This window comes from Aulostomus chinensis, chromosome 11 (genome assembly GCF_037954235.1).
Source record: "Aulostomus chinensis isolate RoL2024-O1b breed Wild chromosome 11, RoL_Achi_v1.0, whole genome shotgun sequence".
Taxonomy (NCBI): domain Eukaryota; kingdom Metazoa; phylum Chordata; class Actinopteri; order Syngnathiformes; family Aulostomidae; genus Aulostomus; species Aulostomus chinensis.
In genome coordinates, this window is record NC_141330.1 from 27,505,844 (window position 1) to 27,523,824 (window position 17,981).

The window sequence follows — 17,981 nt, forward strand, 5'->3', positions numbered from 1 at the left end:
GAACGGAATGAGCCTGATGGTGGCGCTGCGGCCGAGCAGCCGCCCTGCAGGTCCACGCTGAGACACACCCCAAACTCCTGCTTGTGAATTTCAATACTTTCAAACAGATCTGAAGTAGCTCGCTGCAAAGTCAAAGCTCAAGATGAGATGTGTGTGTGTGTGTGTGTGTGTGTGTGTGTGTGTGTGTGTGTGTGTGTGTGTGTGTGTGTGGCCAGTGAACTAATTCATTAATCTGGTTGACAGCTCTTGGTGAACTCTGCAGTGCTGTCGGTGGAGAAGAATTACAATGAGACAAGGCTCATTGGCTGGAGCCACCACGGCCTCTCATCCCTGAGATGGATTTAAATTTCCTCTTTAAATCTCAGTCTTCATTGTTGTTGTTGGAGTTTACATTCAAATCACATGCATCAAATACACACGTACTCAATGAGGAAGACAACAAATACTACCAAACTCTGTACAGAAAGTACATCAGCACAACCAAGTAACTGCTGTCAGCGCACGTTAGCCCACGTTAGCTCTTGTTAGCTCCATCTGTGCTACATTTAGGTGCAAAATCTCAGTAAACAACACTCAACAATCCTGAAACGACATGAATACGTCCACGTTTGCTGTGTTTTATTCAGTCTATCGGTGAAGTAACCCCACAGGTCTGCATTATTTTATGAACCAAACCTTCATCGCGACGCGCCCATTCTCTGCTGCGATTCAGCTTCAGTTGTTTCATGAAGAATCACAATACCATTTGTGTGAGCGGGTCCTGAAATCAGGGTTATTAAACGTGACGGTTCTTTTATGATGGCGGAGTTGACAGAGTCAGGAAACTATGGCATCTCCTCTCATGCCCTGGGAACACGAGCTGAAACTGAGACCGGTTGGAATGGAGCACAACGCCGCGATAATCCTTTTGTTTAGATGATCTTGTTTCCAGGACTGCTGAAGGTTCAATTCAGTTCATTGGCCAACGCTGGGAAGGGAGGCAGCACACAAAGAGTGGAAGGAGAACGAGGACTGAAGTGATCAGCCGATGCTGAACTGATACCTTGATCACGTACAACAGTCCAGCTTCCACGTAGATATTTGGTAGAAGAAGAATATTTGACCATGAAGCGACTGAAGCCCCCCCCCACACACACACACACACACACTTGTATGTGTCGTTTCACATCATCTCATCCTGAGTAAACTCCATCCACTGCAGCACCATGAGCCGATGCCAGGAGCTGTAAGCGGTGGAGAGGAGAACCATGAGGTGATGCTGTAAACATCAGTGATGCAGGAGCCTCCTCCCTGTTATCCTCCCTCAAGCACTTTTTGATGGGTTGGTGTGTATGTACGCACGCACGCACGCACACACGCACGCACACACACACACACACGCACGCACACACACACACACGAGATAGAAGCAATCCCAACAAAGTACATCCTCTTATTTAAATGTTGGTGGAGCCTCCCTGGGGGTATTATACCAGTGGGTGGGTTTTTGGGTTTTATTCCTCCCCTCTGATTCTGTCATACACACACCGGAGGAAGTCAGGGTGCCGATGATTCATCCGGGCCTAAGCCGGTGGGATGAAATGGCTACGAGCCAGCCAGAAATGCTGGTTTAAGAAGCGTTTTATGGGCCCTTGGTTGCTCCCTGTCATCACAGCTCATCTGGCAGACTCGCCATCAGCTGTGGCAGACGCTCGTGTCTCTGGGAGCTGCTGAGGTCACGACTGACCACACGCTCAAATGGCCTCTTCCCACAGCGGGAGGATGTCTCCATTTGTGACTCGAGATTCCCTTTGTATGGAGTAGTCAGTGTGTGTGTGTGTGTGTGTGTGTGTGTGTGTGTGTGGAGTCCTTAGCAGGACCTCGAGTCCTCACGGTCCTAAAGCAGCAGTGTCATTCCTGAGTTCCTGGTTGGGATCAGGGTGACAGGTGAGGTTAAATGCGGTGAGACCCTCCACTATGAGTGTGAGAGCTGACACTTGGGGGTCTGTACTGGACCCAAACTGGGCCCTGCAGGACTGGAGGAAATGGGCTGCAGCACGGTACGCTTGCATGTGCGTCGGTACGGACAGCTGCTGTACCACGACTCAGCTGTTAATGTCCTTGTGGTCTCCATTCTTTTCTGGAAGGCGAACCTGGACATTCACCGCCAACTAGGAAAGAAGGCACCGTCTCCCAGCCACCCAGGACTGTTCTGCAGGCCCAGAGGCAAACCAAGGAAGTCCTGGGATTTACACCCTGGCACCCAATGGGCCAGGAGGGAAGGACGGGTGGAGATGCTGACGTTGTGACCTTGAGAATGACGAGAAAACAGATCCAGATCAGTCCTGTTCAAACTTTGCAAACAGTCACGGCGGGTTGGGGGGGGGGGGGGGGGGGCGACCTAAAACATCTCCCTGAGGTGGGATAGTTGTCACATTAACTTACAGGGGTGAGGAGGAAAAGGCACCAGCGCTTACAGAAGTGAGCTGCTGCTCATGAAGGCGAGCTGTGGGGCTGCGGTCATCTGAGGGGGAGTCCGTCGGTGTGGTCTGGGATCAGATTACATAAAGCTTGTTCCGGGAAATACGTCAGCGTCAGTCGACCGCAGCTCCTCCTCCCGGGATTGTCTCATAAAGAGAAGATTATCCACTTCCTGTTTACCTGTAGAGTGATCGAGAGCCGTCATGTGACACGTGATTTCAGGTGTGTCAGTCTGAATAAGTCTGAAATGGATGGAGACTGTGGGAGTTTTTAAAAGCTTCTTAATAAATAAAACCCTGGATCATTAATGTAGATCATATTTATCATTTTTTTAACTCCGTAGTGATGAAGCAGATCAGCGTCACACACCGTCTACAAGCAAACGCAGCTGAAATCACAAGTCGGTGCTCGCCTGCTGCTGCCTGCCTCCTGAACGCGGACTCGAGCCCAGAACATGCGACGCTGCATGGCAGGAGTCAGAAGCTCTCCCACCTGGATTGATTGTGCTGCGTGTGAATGATCATTGATTGAACTGAAGACAGCGATGGTGAACAACACACAGCACAGCTCTGCAGCGAGAGGCCAAACTAAACTCTGAGAGCGACAGTCTAAATGGTAATGTGGTGTGTGTGTGTGTGTGTGTGTGTGTGTGTGTGTGTGCGCGCGTGCATGTGTGCGTGTGTGCGCGTGCTTGCGAGGCACAGGTCTGGGCTGCCTGAGGGAGGCACTCACTGCTCGGTGTGAAAGGGAGGATGGTGGCACGGCTGCACAGCCTCAGAGGATCCACAGTCTGAGGTCTGAGATGGAAGGAGGATGGGAAAGAGAAAAAGATAAAGATACATTCACACAGGCAGGCGGCTGGGGAGCGGCTGCTAGACTGAGGGCGAATGGAGGAAGAGGGAGGAGAGGGAGGGAGATAAGCGCCTTAGAGGGTGGGAAAGATAACAGCAGATAGGAAAAGCAGCATGGAGGCTGTAAGTGAGCAAGCGAGACAGACACAGGAAGAGAGAGATAGAGATATAGAGAAGGCGAGAGGCTGAATTTAATAAATTAGATCAGGCACCTTGGCGGTTTCCTAGCAACCCAGACAAGACGGGTCTGGTCTGGCCTGGTCTGTGCTCCACAGTAAAGGTCTCTCTCCTCCACCTCGTCCTCTGTCTCACTCTGCCTCTCCTCCTCCTCCTCCTCCGCTCACTCATATCAGCACTGGGAACAATCGCTGTCCGAAACACTGCTACAGCCACTATATTTAGAAGCAGGCTCGTGTTCGGAGGGACAACGCTGCCACGTGCAACTTCAGCGATCAAATCACTCTGCATCCGCATTCTTTTCAGAAATAACGTCAAGTTTAGTCACTGCAAACTCTGAGGTGTTTAGAACCCCTCGTTAGAAAAGAATACCAGCATCTGCATCTGCGCTTGGATGCTGAGGGGAACCCACATCTGCAGTGTGACTTGCTTTTTCCAGAGGAACGAAGGGAGTAAAAGGACGAGTCTGAGCTCTCGAAACCTCTGAAGGATGATGACAAACCAGCAATGCAGGCAACAACTAGACAAACCCTGAACCGACCTCAGGTCGCAGAAAAAGGATCATTTGAGCACGTTATGATTTGAAGTGAGTTGGCAAATGACAGTTGCCTTATTTATAGTGGTTTTTATGCAAATTTGGATATTTTCTGCAGTATTCAAATCTTATTTTCATTAAAAAACGATTTTCCAACATGTCATAGCGGTTGATGCCAGACACCAGAGCAGCATGAAGGCCGACATGTCCTCGGGGGTAGCGACCGTCCCTGAAGGGACACGAGACGAAAACACGTCACACCTGACCTGCAACACGCTCTACAAATACATGACGTGAACAAGCGTGTAGACTCCCCGGGTCATGAGCATGTCACTTCATCATGGCGCCTGCTTGGAATGACACACAAACAGCCACAGAGATGGCGCGGCGTGAGGGAACGATGTGCTCGTTAAACCGCACCATATCCACTCCGTGTCTGGACTGCTTATCTGGACAGGTAGCCACGCCCTCACAGGCTGGCAGAAGACCGCCTCCCGCAGAAGATCCACTCAGCCGTTGTGGTCGGTGGGTTGGAGGCGGAGCACCTGGTAGAAAGCAGCTGTGACTGCTTCTGCTTTTGTTCCTCTCCATCTCACCTGGTGTGTTTGCTCTGGGCAGCTCTGAGCTGGGTTTGCAAAAATGCATTTCATCAAACGTTTCTGATCAGGACCTGAGAACCTGTGGACGGGTTCTCCTGAGCTACAGCAAAGGGGGACCACTGTGCTGCACCTGCTCGTCAGACTATTATTAGTTCCCTCTTTACTTAAATCTTGCTGGAGGAAGGTTTGCTGGTTTTACTTCGACATTTAATCTCAGGACTAAATCTAAGCACAGTTGGCCATAACCCACAGAGCACACATCTGCAGGACTGTCTGTGTCGGTCTTCATGAGCATCCCCACCAGCTTCTGCTGCAGCGACGGCTTCGGTCCTCCTGCAGGTTGAAGTCCTCAGTACATCATCAGATCCTGAGACCTGCAGCGTGAGCGCGGACGCAAGCATCATTCAAAGCAGAATCTCAACTACACAACCCTCCATACGGCACAAGCATCGCCATCCGAAACACAATAAAACCAAATAAGCAGTAACACGATCAACGATGAGCATCTCACGCAGTACGACTCATGTACTGCATGGTTTTCGGGGATTTCTTGAAGGTAGAAGTACTTGTTACTTGGATGTGAGAAGCAGCTCACTTTGAGGGATGCTTTGAAGATTACATAACCTCAAAAAAACATGCTTTTTGTGTAACTCATTATTTTACTGCAGCGAGTTGAGACGTTTGAACTGAAGATGTTTTTGACTGGAGTGGAGTGCAACACTCAGCATTGTGGGAAATGTAGGCGTTTGATAAGCCAGAGGAAGGTGCATCTATTCCTGGGTCTTCTGCTTCACTTCTCATCCTCTACATTTGACGAGCCGTCCCGGCTCCCAGCAGGACCAGCGGGCTGTGTTGGTTCTGGGGGGTCCGGCCTGCATGCATGTTCATACTGGTTCTGTCCTCTCCTGTGAGTGCTGGACCTGCACATTCCCAGTTTCCTCAGCAGAGCAGAGAGGGAAGAGAGTGACTCAGATCAGCTCGGCGCAGACGCTGCTGGATACGTGGCTGTCTGCTGGAGATGCTTCCGGGATGACTCAGCCAAACACACGCGTGGAAAAGACTCTCCTCCGCCACTGAAGACACTCGAGCGATTGAGGCTTCTTCTGTACCGAGTACCACAAGTGACGACATTGCCAACATGTACACGTCACTGTGCTCTTTTGTACGGTGCTGGTTTGAGTCGCTCTACCTGGCAGGGGGGAGAAAATCCCACACCCGCATGCAGGAGTGTAGCTGGACCCTCAGTCAGCTATGGATGAGAGCACAAACCATGTGATGGAAGCGTGATGCAGGTGACAGGGAGCCCAGCAATGGAGACAGGTAGGATGCCTCTGGATACCAGAGGAGGATGCTGGTGACATCATGCTGTTCCACGCCATCTCTCTGCACAGTGCGGACGGCGAAGTCCTCGGCAGTGCATATGAATCCATTCCACTTAAACCCGTGACATGAGGCCATGTTACAGGGAGGAGCGTCGACCTGATACCTGACAACAGCCTCTTGTTGAAGGGGCATCTTTAATGACCTAATGTTTGACCTCTGACCTATCAGCTCTACAACTAGCTAGCTTAGCTTAGCAGCCGGCTGAGGTAGCCGAGGTAACTGTGAATCTCTGCATACAAGTCTTAAGTTGATCTTTAATGTGTTTCAGTGGAGAGAGAAAGAGAGCGAGACGGACAGACAGACAAAGAGAGACACACAGACAGAGAGAGAGGAATTCAGCAGGACGATTCAAGACGTCATCAGTGTTCTACATTGATTAGTGGTGATTTCTTCATGGTTTCATTGGCACAAGTGGAGAAAAACAACATGAAGGGACAAAGATGTTAGAACCACAAACATGTTTGCTCTTGGCTCCTGGCCCCCCATTTAGTTGGGGTTTGTGTCTGGGGGCCCTTGTCCTTTATCGCTGAGCTGCTGCCTCCTGCAGGTCCCCCCCGTCCTCCTCCTGTACCCGCCACCACCACCAGCCAACATGTCTGTGATTGCTAAACATCGAGCAGCACCTAACGGAGGGCCTGTGTTTTTTTGTTTTTTTTTGATGGATCCAGATGCACTGCTGACCAATCCAGCACTGAGCCCACAGGGGGGGTGCTGAAGGATGAGTGGACCAACGCAGCGTCAATCAAAAGACAAGCCTGCCATCAGGGGCAGTTCCAGGAATGAATCAACTGTGGTTCCTGCAGGGTTTCAGATCAGCTTCCTGATAGGTCTGCCGGCTGATCAGCAGCAGCTCCTGCACAAGACAGGAAGCTGGACCCCTGTAATCCTGCTCTGCCCCACTGAGACAGACTAAACTGCCCCCACCGTCTCCGTATCACTCACAAATACCTCCACATGAGCACGAATGTTCCCCCGTTGACCACAGAGAGGCAGAATAACAACAGAAGTGGCGACCAACATCTGCCGTGACCTGAGGACGGAAGCATCAGGCCGTCTAACGCCTATGACAGCTCCACCATCGGCAGAGAGGAAGTACGGCGTGCTCCAGCCCGTCACGTGATGGTTCAGGCTGCCTGCTCTGCAAATGAAATGAGACTGAGACAGAGGTGACATTATCTCGGAGCTCCTCATCTACATGTGAGTGCCCTCTAGTGGCGGCCAGGGGCAACTACGTGGCACTGAGCGTGGAGTCACTAACTAGCAGATGGATGACTGCTCGGACATAAGGAGAGCTGGAGGAGGAGTATCGATTCATCTGTTACCTTTGCTCTACCAAGATGAAAAGCAAGAGGGTGAAGAGCAGCGTGAGTGTTGTGAAGCACCAGTGTGACACTGACGATGATGATGAGCTACAAGAACGTCCTCATGCGATGGAGGGACAGGCAGACCTGAGACGCCTGCTCTGGCTTTCACTGCGCTTCAGTGAGTGTGGAGGGACCTCCTCAAGACACTCGTGAGGCTCCACAACTCTACTATGCACCTGTCAGAGAAGAGAGGAAATACCTCAGGATTTATAGAACCAAACGTTTAGAAACTAGTGAGGAGGAGAAGACGGAAGCTCGATCGGCGCTGAAGTAGTGGCGTTTACTCCTGAGAGTATCAGAGAAAGCTACAAACTACACTTTCACCTTGTGGAAAAGTACGCATCAGGATATTAAAAGCAGTGGACTTCAGAATGATGCAGCAGCGTAGCCTCATCCTCACCTGTGTGTAACAAGGTGGGAGGGTTTCTACTACCCAGCCAGAACCTCATGAGCTCCCTCAGTTACCTCCTCTGAGGTTTATAATGGGAGTGTTAGCCTACTAACGTTAGCTTAGCCTACAGAGGACAGCTAAATGCTGGGTGTTTTATTCCTGGTGTGTTCCTCACTGAGGCCCCGCCCAGTCAGTACACCATCGCAATACTGCAGCTACATTTCAGCTTATACTCTAGCCCACTAATATTCAATGCAATATTAGAGTAAAAACAGAAAATAATTGTTATAAAAATGAGCTTAAGTTGTTCTTTGATTGAGTTGAGATGAGCCTCGTGTGTAGACACACGACTCTGGAGACAAATCTTTAATTTCTCTATTCCTCATCGATCAGAAACATACTGAATATATAAATGACTCATTGTTTGGGGGGGAAATGTCAGCACTGCCGAGCTTCTCACCCAGACAAGGAGCCGATCCCCACGTCTGCAGCCCGTATGAGCCTCAGTGTCACCAGCAGGCTGAGTGGGTTGGCCTAAGATTCACCACAACGTTGAATAAAAAACACACCTTCAGCTGCGTTGACTGATGTGATGGTGGCGTTTGTGCAAAATGACACAAGATCCACCCCAATAAAGTTCTGAGTTTAAAAAGGCAAGAAAGAGAAGCAGCTTCTTGGAATCGATGACAAGCTGCTGCTGCTCCAGTCCTGACGCTACCGGAGTCCTACGAAACCACACAAACCAGGAAAGACATGACACCTGCACGCACGCCACGCACCCTCGTGACACGCCACACATGGACCCAGTGACCTCATGCAGTCACCGTGACTGTTTAACTCTGATACATTTAAATATTACGAGGTATGATATCACACCTTCTACTGGAATGACTCTGTGCGTTTGTTTCCCACAACATGGGGGCTGTAGCATTGTGTGTGTGTGTGATTGATCATGTGATGCAGGCCTGTGGGGACGTCCCATTAGGGTAGGTATGCCACTAAAAGGCATGTGAGTGAAGCCCTGAGCAGTGACATCAGCTATCAGTCTGCAGGTTTCCAAGAACATCTGTGAATCACAGGCGAGGTCCAAGCTGTCCCAGTGCGTCAGGGTGTGTGTGATCAAAGTCACTCAGACTGCTGCTCCTTTGGACCTTGTTTGGTGTGTAAACAGTCCTCATTGCTGCGATTCCATCTTGTGACACCACATGTTCCAGTAATGCCTGTTCTCAGACACCCACTCGCTGCTTCAGTCCACTTTCTTGCACACTTGCAGAACCCTGCTGTTGAAGTCATCTGGCTGGTCGGCGTATACGTAGTGTCCGGCGCCGTGGATGGTCTGCAGGAGGAGGGAGGATGAACCACATCAAATACACCAGAACAGACAGTAAATCAAGCAGGTCTTTGTCGAGGGAGGCACTGTGCTGTTGGATCGTTGCTCTCGTGAAACATTCCCAAATCCACCGGAAAACAGAAGACAAAGATGGAGTTGCTCAGTTAGTCAAGCGTTTCTTTGCTGGATGTTTGGACTTTGGCTGGTCATCAGATCACAATCAGACAGAAGGACACACAAAAGAACACCAACAAAATCCTTCTTTCCTAAATACGCCCGCAAAACTGTACATGAAGGCACAAGAACCAGACAGAGAAGATCCTACCTCCCTGGAGGGCTGGTCGACATAGGTCAGCTGGAAATATCTTTTCTAAATAAATAAATACCAAAATCTTGAGGATGAACTGAATGTTATTCTGTATTTTTCATGTTCCTGAAGATAAGAAAGCAAGCAACTGATCTACGATCCAGAATCATGAATATTTCTAAAGCCTGTTTCATCGTCCTGTGTTCCAGACCTCCATTTCCAACCCCTCAACTGTTCAGAGCAGTGAGACTCATCCAGATACATGAACTGATTCAGATTTCTCAAGCACACTTGAACCTCATATCCTGTCATATTCAGGTATTCGTGAGGACCAGGAGGTCTCTCACGGCTCTTTAAACCGGGTTCCAGAGGGTCCCTGGACTGTGTGTGCGAGCCGAGGCTGATGAAGGTGAACCGGTCTGGCGTCTGTCCACCAGGCCTTCAGTCCTGTTCAGAACCAATTGGTTAAAACTGTTTTTTTCCAGCTGGGGAGAAGATGTCTGAGTTCCTTTCCTCAGTCCCGACCAGGCTGGTTCCAGAGCCGTCGAGGGACCGATCCACTTTACTCACCAGAACACGCCAGTTCTCCAGGAGCAGGAACACTTGATGAGCTGGAAATGTCAAACGCCTGCAATGATACATTGGGACCACCGGACCCACTTTGAAACACCACACTTACTATAATGTCCACGGGAGAATGTGGCCGCATCTTCTGGATTGCGATGCCCGAGTTGCTGTCGATGCTGGAGCGAGAGCCGTAAATGATGGCGATGGGGATGGCGGGGGCAAGCTGGTCAAGGCGCGGCAGCAGGGGCCTCTTAGCCCAGCCATAGGGAACAGACATATTCTTAAAGGCCGTTTCCCCACTGTGACGACACGGAACACGCGTGAACTGACGGGACAGCACATGCTAGGGACAGATCATGATGGTCGGTGGACCAATGCATCGACAGTTACGAGGGGAGGCGGCAGACCTGGGGGTTTGCACGTTCAAGTGGTAGATGTACTCTGTCACCGTGTTGTCACTGAACATTGAGGAGAACTTTCTCTTGAAGTCAGGTCTCAGGGTCTGGACCAGACTGGGACCTGCAGGGGCCACAGAGGAGATGCAGGAGCATGAGGTTCAGGACCTGCTCGGCAAAGAAGCAGTTGTATCTAGTAGTTTTATCGGTTTTCTGATGAAAACAACGACTCTCGGCTCAACAATTCAAAGATTTTAAACGGAACAGAATTTTCTCTCTGCTCATCCGTCCATCAGGTTCCTTCCTCTTCTCCTGCGTTTGTACTCACTGTGCCGCAGCCATCTTACCTCCTGGGACCATAAACGCTCCACTAATCTACTTGCTCAGAACCACCAGTGTTTGCTGCCAGCTCTGTGGTACTGAACCATCACCAGCCGCAGCTCCGGTCTTACCAAGTGGTCCCACTAGTCTCAGGCCAGCCAGGGGGTTGAAGGGACTGAACATGGCCCCGAGGGCTTTGATCCACACCGGAATGGGACGATCCGCCTCGGCTGTGTCAGGACCCTCGGGGAAACCCCAGGGCTCCACAAGGACCACAGACGCCACCCTGAAGGCCGACGACCAAGACACAACACACACCACCAATGGGAATTAGAGTATTCAAATGTCTGTTGGGAATACTTCAAGAAGCCATCACATATCTGCGGGACTTTGAGGGTTCCAACCATCTGCTATGTGCTTGTAATGAGCATTATGGCAACACCCAGCAGTGGTGGGTAGGCCAAGAACCTCTGGTGAGCCTACAGAGAACCACGGTGTCAGAACCTTGCGGTACAGCTTTGGTGCAGTGGGACAAAACATGGTGACGGTTGCTGGGCGAGGCTTTAATTCTAATTCTTTGTTCTGTTAAAGATGAAAAAGTTTTCTGTTCAGGCAGAAGTGGAACCCTGAGGCAGTTCGACAGCTCCCTGCACGCTCCTGATCAACAGCGTCGCCTCTGATGATTCAAAGGTCATTTGGAACACTGCCTTGACAAAAAGAGGGGATTTTTACTGTCTCAGATGAACCAGGGTGATAAGGCATCAAGGACCTTTTTAAAGCCTCCCTCAGGCAGAGCAGCTGGAAGGAGGAGGAGGGGACGAGCTTAGAGGACGCCGCCGTTATCACCCCCCCACAGGCTCCCTCCTGCTACTGCTTCCTGGCCTGATGCTAGCACGCTGTGCTACTGCACACGCTGTGCTACTGCACACGCTGTGCTACTGCATGAGGTCATCAAGCATATATATGGAGACATATATGTGTGTATACATGTATATACATATATGTGTGTATACATGTATATACATATATGTGTGTATACATGTATATATATATATATATATATAGATATAGATATACACACACACACACACACGTATACATCTACCCATATCGATATATATACACACACATATATATGCACACAAATATATACATAAATATATATACACATACATCTACATACACACAAGTATATATACATATGTATGTACGTATATACATGTATATATACTGCATAAATGTATATACCCATACACATATGAGACTAGTGGACCAGGAGACAGGTGGACCAGGAGACTAGTGGACCAGCAGACTAGTGGACCAGCAGACTAGTGGACCAGCAGACTAGTGGACCAGCAGACTAGTGGACTCAGACGGACAGACGCTGATTTCTTCATTTGATAGTGAGACTGTCGTCAAGGTGACAAACAAGTAAACACACAAACACTCTTGGATGAGATCTGGATGTCTCCGTTCACACGCACAGAGACGTCACTGATGGCAGTAGTCCAACTATGATGAGGCGTAGCAACAGCATAGTTGGACGTTTGGAGCGAACAGGGATCCCCTGATGTTAGTCGCTCTTTGTAGGCACACTACCGGTCAAAGGGTTGGACCACCTTCTCAGTCCATGTTCTTTCTTTATTCTTACTACTTTCTACATCGTAGTTCCATACTGAGACATCAAATATATGAAGCCAGATGCATGGAATCATGTAGCAAAGAAAAAATGACTGTAAACATGTTTTCAATTTTAAGATTCCTCAAAGTCGCCCCCTTTGCTTTGTTGCCAGCGCTGCAAACCCTTGGCCTTCTCTCAGGGAGCTTCATGATGTCATCACCTGCAATGGTGAAGGGACGGTCTCTACATGCATGGCTCCCACCGTGAAGCACGGAGGAGGAGGAGTGATCGTGGGGGGGGGCTTTACTGGTGACACTGGTGGGGATTTATTCAAACTGCAGGCCCCCTGAACCAACGTGGCTGCCACAGCGTCCTGCAGCAACACGCCATCTCATCCTGACTGCATTTAGTTGGACCGTCACTGATGGTTCAGCTGGACAACGACCCAAACACACCTCCAGGCTGTGTGAGGGCTGTTTGACCAAGAAGGAGAGTGATGGAGGGCGGCCCAGATGACCTGGCCTCCAGTCACCTGACCTGAACCCAGTCCAGATGTTTGAGATGAAAGGGAGAGCAGAGTGAAGGCCAAATGACCAACAAGTGCTCAGCACCTCTGGAACTCCTTCAAGACTGTTGGAGAACCGTTTCAGGTGACGACCTCATGGATCTCAAGGAGAGAACGCCAAGAGTGAGAAGAGCAGCAGTCAGAGGGAGGCTGTTTAGAAGAACCTAGAACCTAGAACATGATGGAGTTATTTCATGATTTGTTTACTGCAGAATTCCAGACGTGTTCATTCATAGTTCTGATGCCTTCAGGGAGAACCTACAATGTAAACACTCATGAAAAAAGACAAAAACATGAGATGAGAAGGTGAAGAGTCTCTCAGTCTCCAGGAAAACGCGATTGAGCCACCATAGAATTCAACGCATTATCAGCCAGTCCACACATTTATGCGGGGGCCACATTTTTTTCAAATCCACAGAATTCTGCAGTTTCCACGCCAAATGTGTGAAATATGCAGGGCTTGAATGATTTCATGATCCCTGCGTTGTCATAAAGAAGTCCCACACGTCTTGGCAGAAAGGTGAAAATGTTGCGTGACTTCACACACGAGCAGCCATTTTCCTCCTGTTGTGAAGTGACGTCATCGGAAAGCTGCAAACACCGCGATGAAGACACGCTGAAGTCCTCAAATCCGTCTCATTTGCCTACAAAAATTAGCGTGGAACTCACTTGACTCATCGAGGTTCTGTAAGTTTGAGCCGAGTGTTATTTTGGTCTGAAATAAAACAAGATGAGAGCTTCATTGTTCCAGCGCTTCCTGTGACGCGGTACGCTCGCCGCTCACAGGAAGCCATGGCTGCTTACATGAAGGTCGCAGCCCAGTGACAACAGAGTGTTGGGGAATCACTTTTTTTTCTTATTCATCAAACTGCAGTTTTTGCAAATTCAATTTCATCACATTAAACTGAACAAATATGCTGCAGATTCCATCGCATTTTTGCAGATCACGCCGTATAATCAAGGATTTTGCCCGCAACAACCAGACTCTGTCCTTCTGGAAGGACTGGTATCGTGCGCTTGGGACCTGCGGCACTCGGCTTCTCGAGTGTTTGCGACCAGGTGCGCTGGTGAAGCAGCTGACGCTGACAGGAGAGATCTTCCTGATCCCTGCATGTCACACCAACGTGACGGAACAGAAGAATCACCAACATCACTTGCTCTACTTTCATGAACCTGCATGAGAAATGACTCTCGCGTGAATCTCATAGTGTGTGACACGATAACCTGACTGGAGGAGAAACGGTGACAGCAAACTTTGGTTCCACTCTTAGTCTCTCTGACAAGCGGGTCAGACTCGGAGCAGCTGCGTTAAACAGGACTATGAGTGGATGTGGAGTTCCTGAGTCGTGCAGGAGTTCAGGAGCATCACCACTGTCAGAGGGAGAGCAAAGCTGGAATAGCGGGGAATACTGCACACGCGCCCCCACCTGACGTGTCCTGATGTTTGGCGTCTGAGCAGCTGAACTAGGTGAGAACATGTGGTTATTACTTTTACTACTAATAGGATTGCTGTGATACTCATTTGCCAACTGGATCGTTCCAGTCAAACTGGCAGGTAAACTGGCTTAACAACATCATCGTGAGAGTAGAATCCCGTCCTCCGCACGCACCTGTTTGGGTATTTCATCGTGTACGATGTGGCCAGGTATCCTCCCAGGTTGTGTCCAAGGAGTATCATGGTCTCCAGACCCACCTTGGCCCTCCACTGCTCGATGGACTCCACAAACTGATCCTCTGCCTCCTGGGCGTTAGAGGAGAAGACGGGCCGGCTGCTCTGGCCGAAGCCCAGCAGGTCCAGGGCGAAGACGGGCCGACCCTTGGAGAGAGCATCCAGGTTCTGAGCCCAGAGGCCCACACCTCCTCCGAAACCGTGAAGCAGAACCACTGGGGTTCTGTGTTTCACACTGCCGCAGCTGAAGCTCAAAGTCCACAGCAGGTCTCCCCTGGAGACGGGGACATGTTGCTGGCTGAAGGAGCTGTTTACACCTGCAGAGACCAGAGGGACGTCAGGATCCAGTCTGAAACACGTGCTCACCCCGGCGGTGTTCTTGCCGTGACGACACGGATAGAACAGACCTCCACACTCAGGGCCAGGACGAGTTCAAATAAAACCTGTGTGGTTCCAACAACTTGTACCTGACGTCAGGAGAGGAAATGACTCAGTTACGTCACCAGGAGAACTCTCCAGATCTTTACCATCCACACACGGCTCCTCCTGGGAGGGTCCTGGCTCGCGTCTGACTACACCACATGGAAGCGCAGGTGGCAACGAGACCTGCTGTCCCAGTAACACACCCTGCACCCGTGTGTGTGTGTGTGTGTGTGTGTGTGTGTAAGGACAGTAAAGCATGTTGACGCTTACATCGCAGTATCTGGACCTCTGCAGCCGCCAGCTGGCTGGGAGACGTGGGGCACCATGACGGCAGCCAGTTGGGAATCCACCACCACCTACGGCAAGACGAGACACTCCGTCATCGGCTGTATGCCACACAAACAACTGAGTGTGTGTTGGTGTGTGAGTGTGTGTGTGTGTGTGGGGGGGTGCTAATATGTGTGGACTGTGATTAGATTTGCAGGCCCTGCAGTTAATTTATGGGTGAAAGTTCCTAACCAGCGCACAGTCACATGGAACTGTGGGAGAACACCACCCTTCTCCTGATGCTCTCTCATGACTGCTGATGGAGACGCAGACGCACGCTGCTCCCTCACTGGGGTGAAAGTAGAAATACCCGCCTTAAAAAGTTCTCTGGGAAAAGTCATTCAAAATCCCACTTCAGTAAAAGTAGAGGCGTACTGAGTTTGCGTAAGTATCGAGAGTAAAAGTACAGGTGACGTCAAAAGTCAAAAAAAAAAAAAGAAATCTCGCTGAAATGTAGTGGAGTAAAAGTACAAAGTCTCCTTAAATATAAACACTCCAGTGCAGTACTGATACCTCCACATCAGGGAAGAATCACCCGGGAACTTTCCAAGTACTGACGCCGCTACTGCTCCTGAGGCTTCGTTCTGATGGCGTTCTTGTTGGTGCGGTCTTGTAGACCAGGACTGCTGGACTTCCATAAGAAAGAGATCAATATTGGGTTTGGAGTCGCTCCATTTCCTTTAGTGAATGTGAAATGTCCCAAGCAGCAGGATTGGTTGGACAAAGTAAACTATCATTGTCCAGATTTCCTTCAAAATAAAAAAAGTGTCCTTTTCTTGTCAAAGACTTGCCGGTCCTGTTGGTGTCCTCACATGTTGTTGACATCAGTCCAGACCGCTTTGGAAAAGGGACCTTGATACAACAAATCAATTGTTTCCTCTGCGCTCCCACAGAATTTACACAACAGATCAACATCAATGTTAAATCTTGTGTTGGATGACTTTTATGCAACATCTTAAACGACACTTCTTCAACTTCATTGTACAAACAGAACTTCTCGCCAACCATCCAAGCTTTCTGCCACTTCATTTCTCCAAAAAAGGAGTTCCAGAAAGACTGTCCTGAGGGTGAGGCTGTGGTTCGCATTCACGTTCTTCAGGATTTATTCGAGCATCTTTTCTTTGTTGCGTCAACGTCTCCCACAAAAACCAGTGAGAGGTCGAGTCGTGAGTCCCCGAGCTCGTAAGAAGCTGCGGTGCTCCCTCGGTACGGCGTCAAGCACCACAGCGGAGCCTTTGGGTGGAACCGGACACTGAAATGCATTCATAAATTCTTGGTAAGACAGTAATCGTCCTCTATCACGAAGAAGTTGTTTCACATAATTAAACCACGATCAAAGCACTTCCTGTAAAAGACAGATTTATTTTAGAGAATATTTTCGTGATTCCAAATGAGGAAAGTCGTTGGTGAGAAGTTGTGCCTATAAAGGAGCCTCCAGGCCAGCAGAGCTTGTTGGTCAAAGTTTGAGAGTTCAACTGGTCGTTATTCTACTTTATGATTACATTTCAATAAAAAATGAATTCCACCGACATTAAAAGGGGGTTTGGGAGAGGTGTTCCAGATGTTCTCTCTCTCTCGGATTAAGTTGGCCAACCACTGTACTTTGGAAGAATTGTTCAGCATCTCAGAACTTAAAGCCTCCCAGCCTCCTTTACTCTGGGGTTCCAAAGGGTTTGTGGGGTCGATTCCTCCAGGTGAGGTTGGTCAGTCTGATCTAGTTTGTTGTCGGTGGCTAGGGGCCCCTCCAGAGCCAGGGGCAGAGACACAGATGTGGAGATCCCTTCAGCGTTTTTCATAAAACGTGGCCACATGTTGAGAAGTTTCCGTTTCATGGTAAGATGAGCACTGCTGATTTTGCTCCGTCTGTTCATGATTCCTTTTTTCCAAGTTAAAGAAATCCTCGGTCCATCGTTCTCCTGTTCAGGCCATCTTGATGAAAGCGCCTTGGCCTTTGCTTCATTGTTCTTCGGACAATTTAGACTTTACTTGATGGCCTTTAGATTTTTGTTGCCATTTGAAATTCTCCTTCTTTTTTCCTTCTTTCTTTTTTTACTCATCCCTGTGGCAAGATTTCGAACTTCAGATTTCAGTAGTTCCCAGTATTGACCACAGCTATTCAATAACTTTGCACGCGCAGATGAGCGATCAGCGAGCTCGGATCCGAGTGACGTCAGAACCCCTGGATGTGGGTCACCACATCTGGGGAGCTCCGTAGTAGCTCAGGCAGTACTTGTGCTAGTATTCCGGCGACTATTCGTCGTCAGCCCGTTAACATGAGTGATAATACTTGTACGACATGTGCTAAACAAGAGGGGGGGGGGGGGGGGGTCAGGGTCCAGCTTACCGCAGAGTCCTGTCCACGTAGCCCCGCACCCCGCTGAGCAGGCTGTCAGCACCAAGGACCGCCAGAACCCTCTGAACCACCCTGAAACAGGAGGAGGAGGTGAGGACGGACCGCCTGCTGCCGGCGACAAACACGAGTATGTGAAGTACTTCGAGTATCTGCAGTACGAGCGACGCCAGACACCTTCCCGCGAGGCTCGAGTCCCGTTACCTGTCCGACCACCTGTTTGAACCCATGTCAACATGGCGGCTCGGCACTTCAACACACAGCAACAGAAGGTGAGAAGGAAGCGTTGGGTCAGACACTCACCCCGGGCTCGCTGCCGCCGCTTGCTCGGCCATACTGCAACAAC

The 17,981-nt window shown here is 49.7% G+C and overlaps 1 protein-coding gene across 1 annotated transcript in view; it reads right to left on the reverse strand.

Annotated features, from left to right (window-relative positions):
- Positions 1 to 8,111: 8,111 nt before the first annotated feature.
- The window catches only part of abhd5a (abhydrolase domain containing 5, lysophosphatidic acid acyltransferase a), a 9,974-nt gene continuing 104 nt past the window's right edge, over positions 8,112 to 17,981 (reverse strand). The window contains exons 1-8 of the mRNA XM_086219256.1: positions 17,939 to 17,981; positions 17,630 to 17,710; positions 15,229 to 15,314; positions 14,477 to 14,852; positions 10,812 to 10,966; positions 10,372 to 10,483; positions 10,077 to 10,263; positions 8,112 to 9,096 (exon numbers count right to left, since the gene is read on the reverse strand). The exon at positions 17,939 to 17,981 is cut by the window's right edge and continues 104 nt beyond it. Of these exons, the coding sequence (XP_086075382.1) occupies positions 9,007 to 9,096; positions 10,077 to 10,263; positions 10,372 to 10,483; positions 10,812 to 10,966; positions 14,477 to 14,852; positions 15,229 to 15,314; positions 17,630 to 17,710; positions 17,939 to 17,970 (1,119 nt within the window). The 5' untranslated portion in view covers positions 17,971 to 17,981 and the 3' untranslated portion in view covers positions 8,112 to 9,006. The remainder of the gene's footprint in view (positions 9,097 to 10,076; positions 10,264 to 10,371; positions 10,484 to 10,811; positions 10,967 to 14,476; positions 14,853 to 15,228; positions 15,315 to 17,629; positions 17,711 to 17,938) is intronic.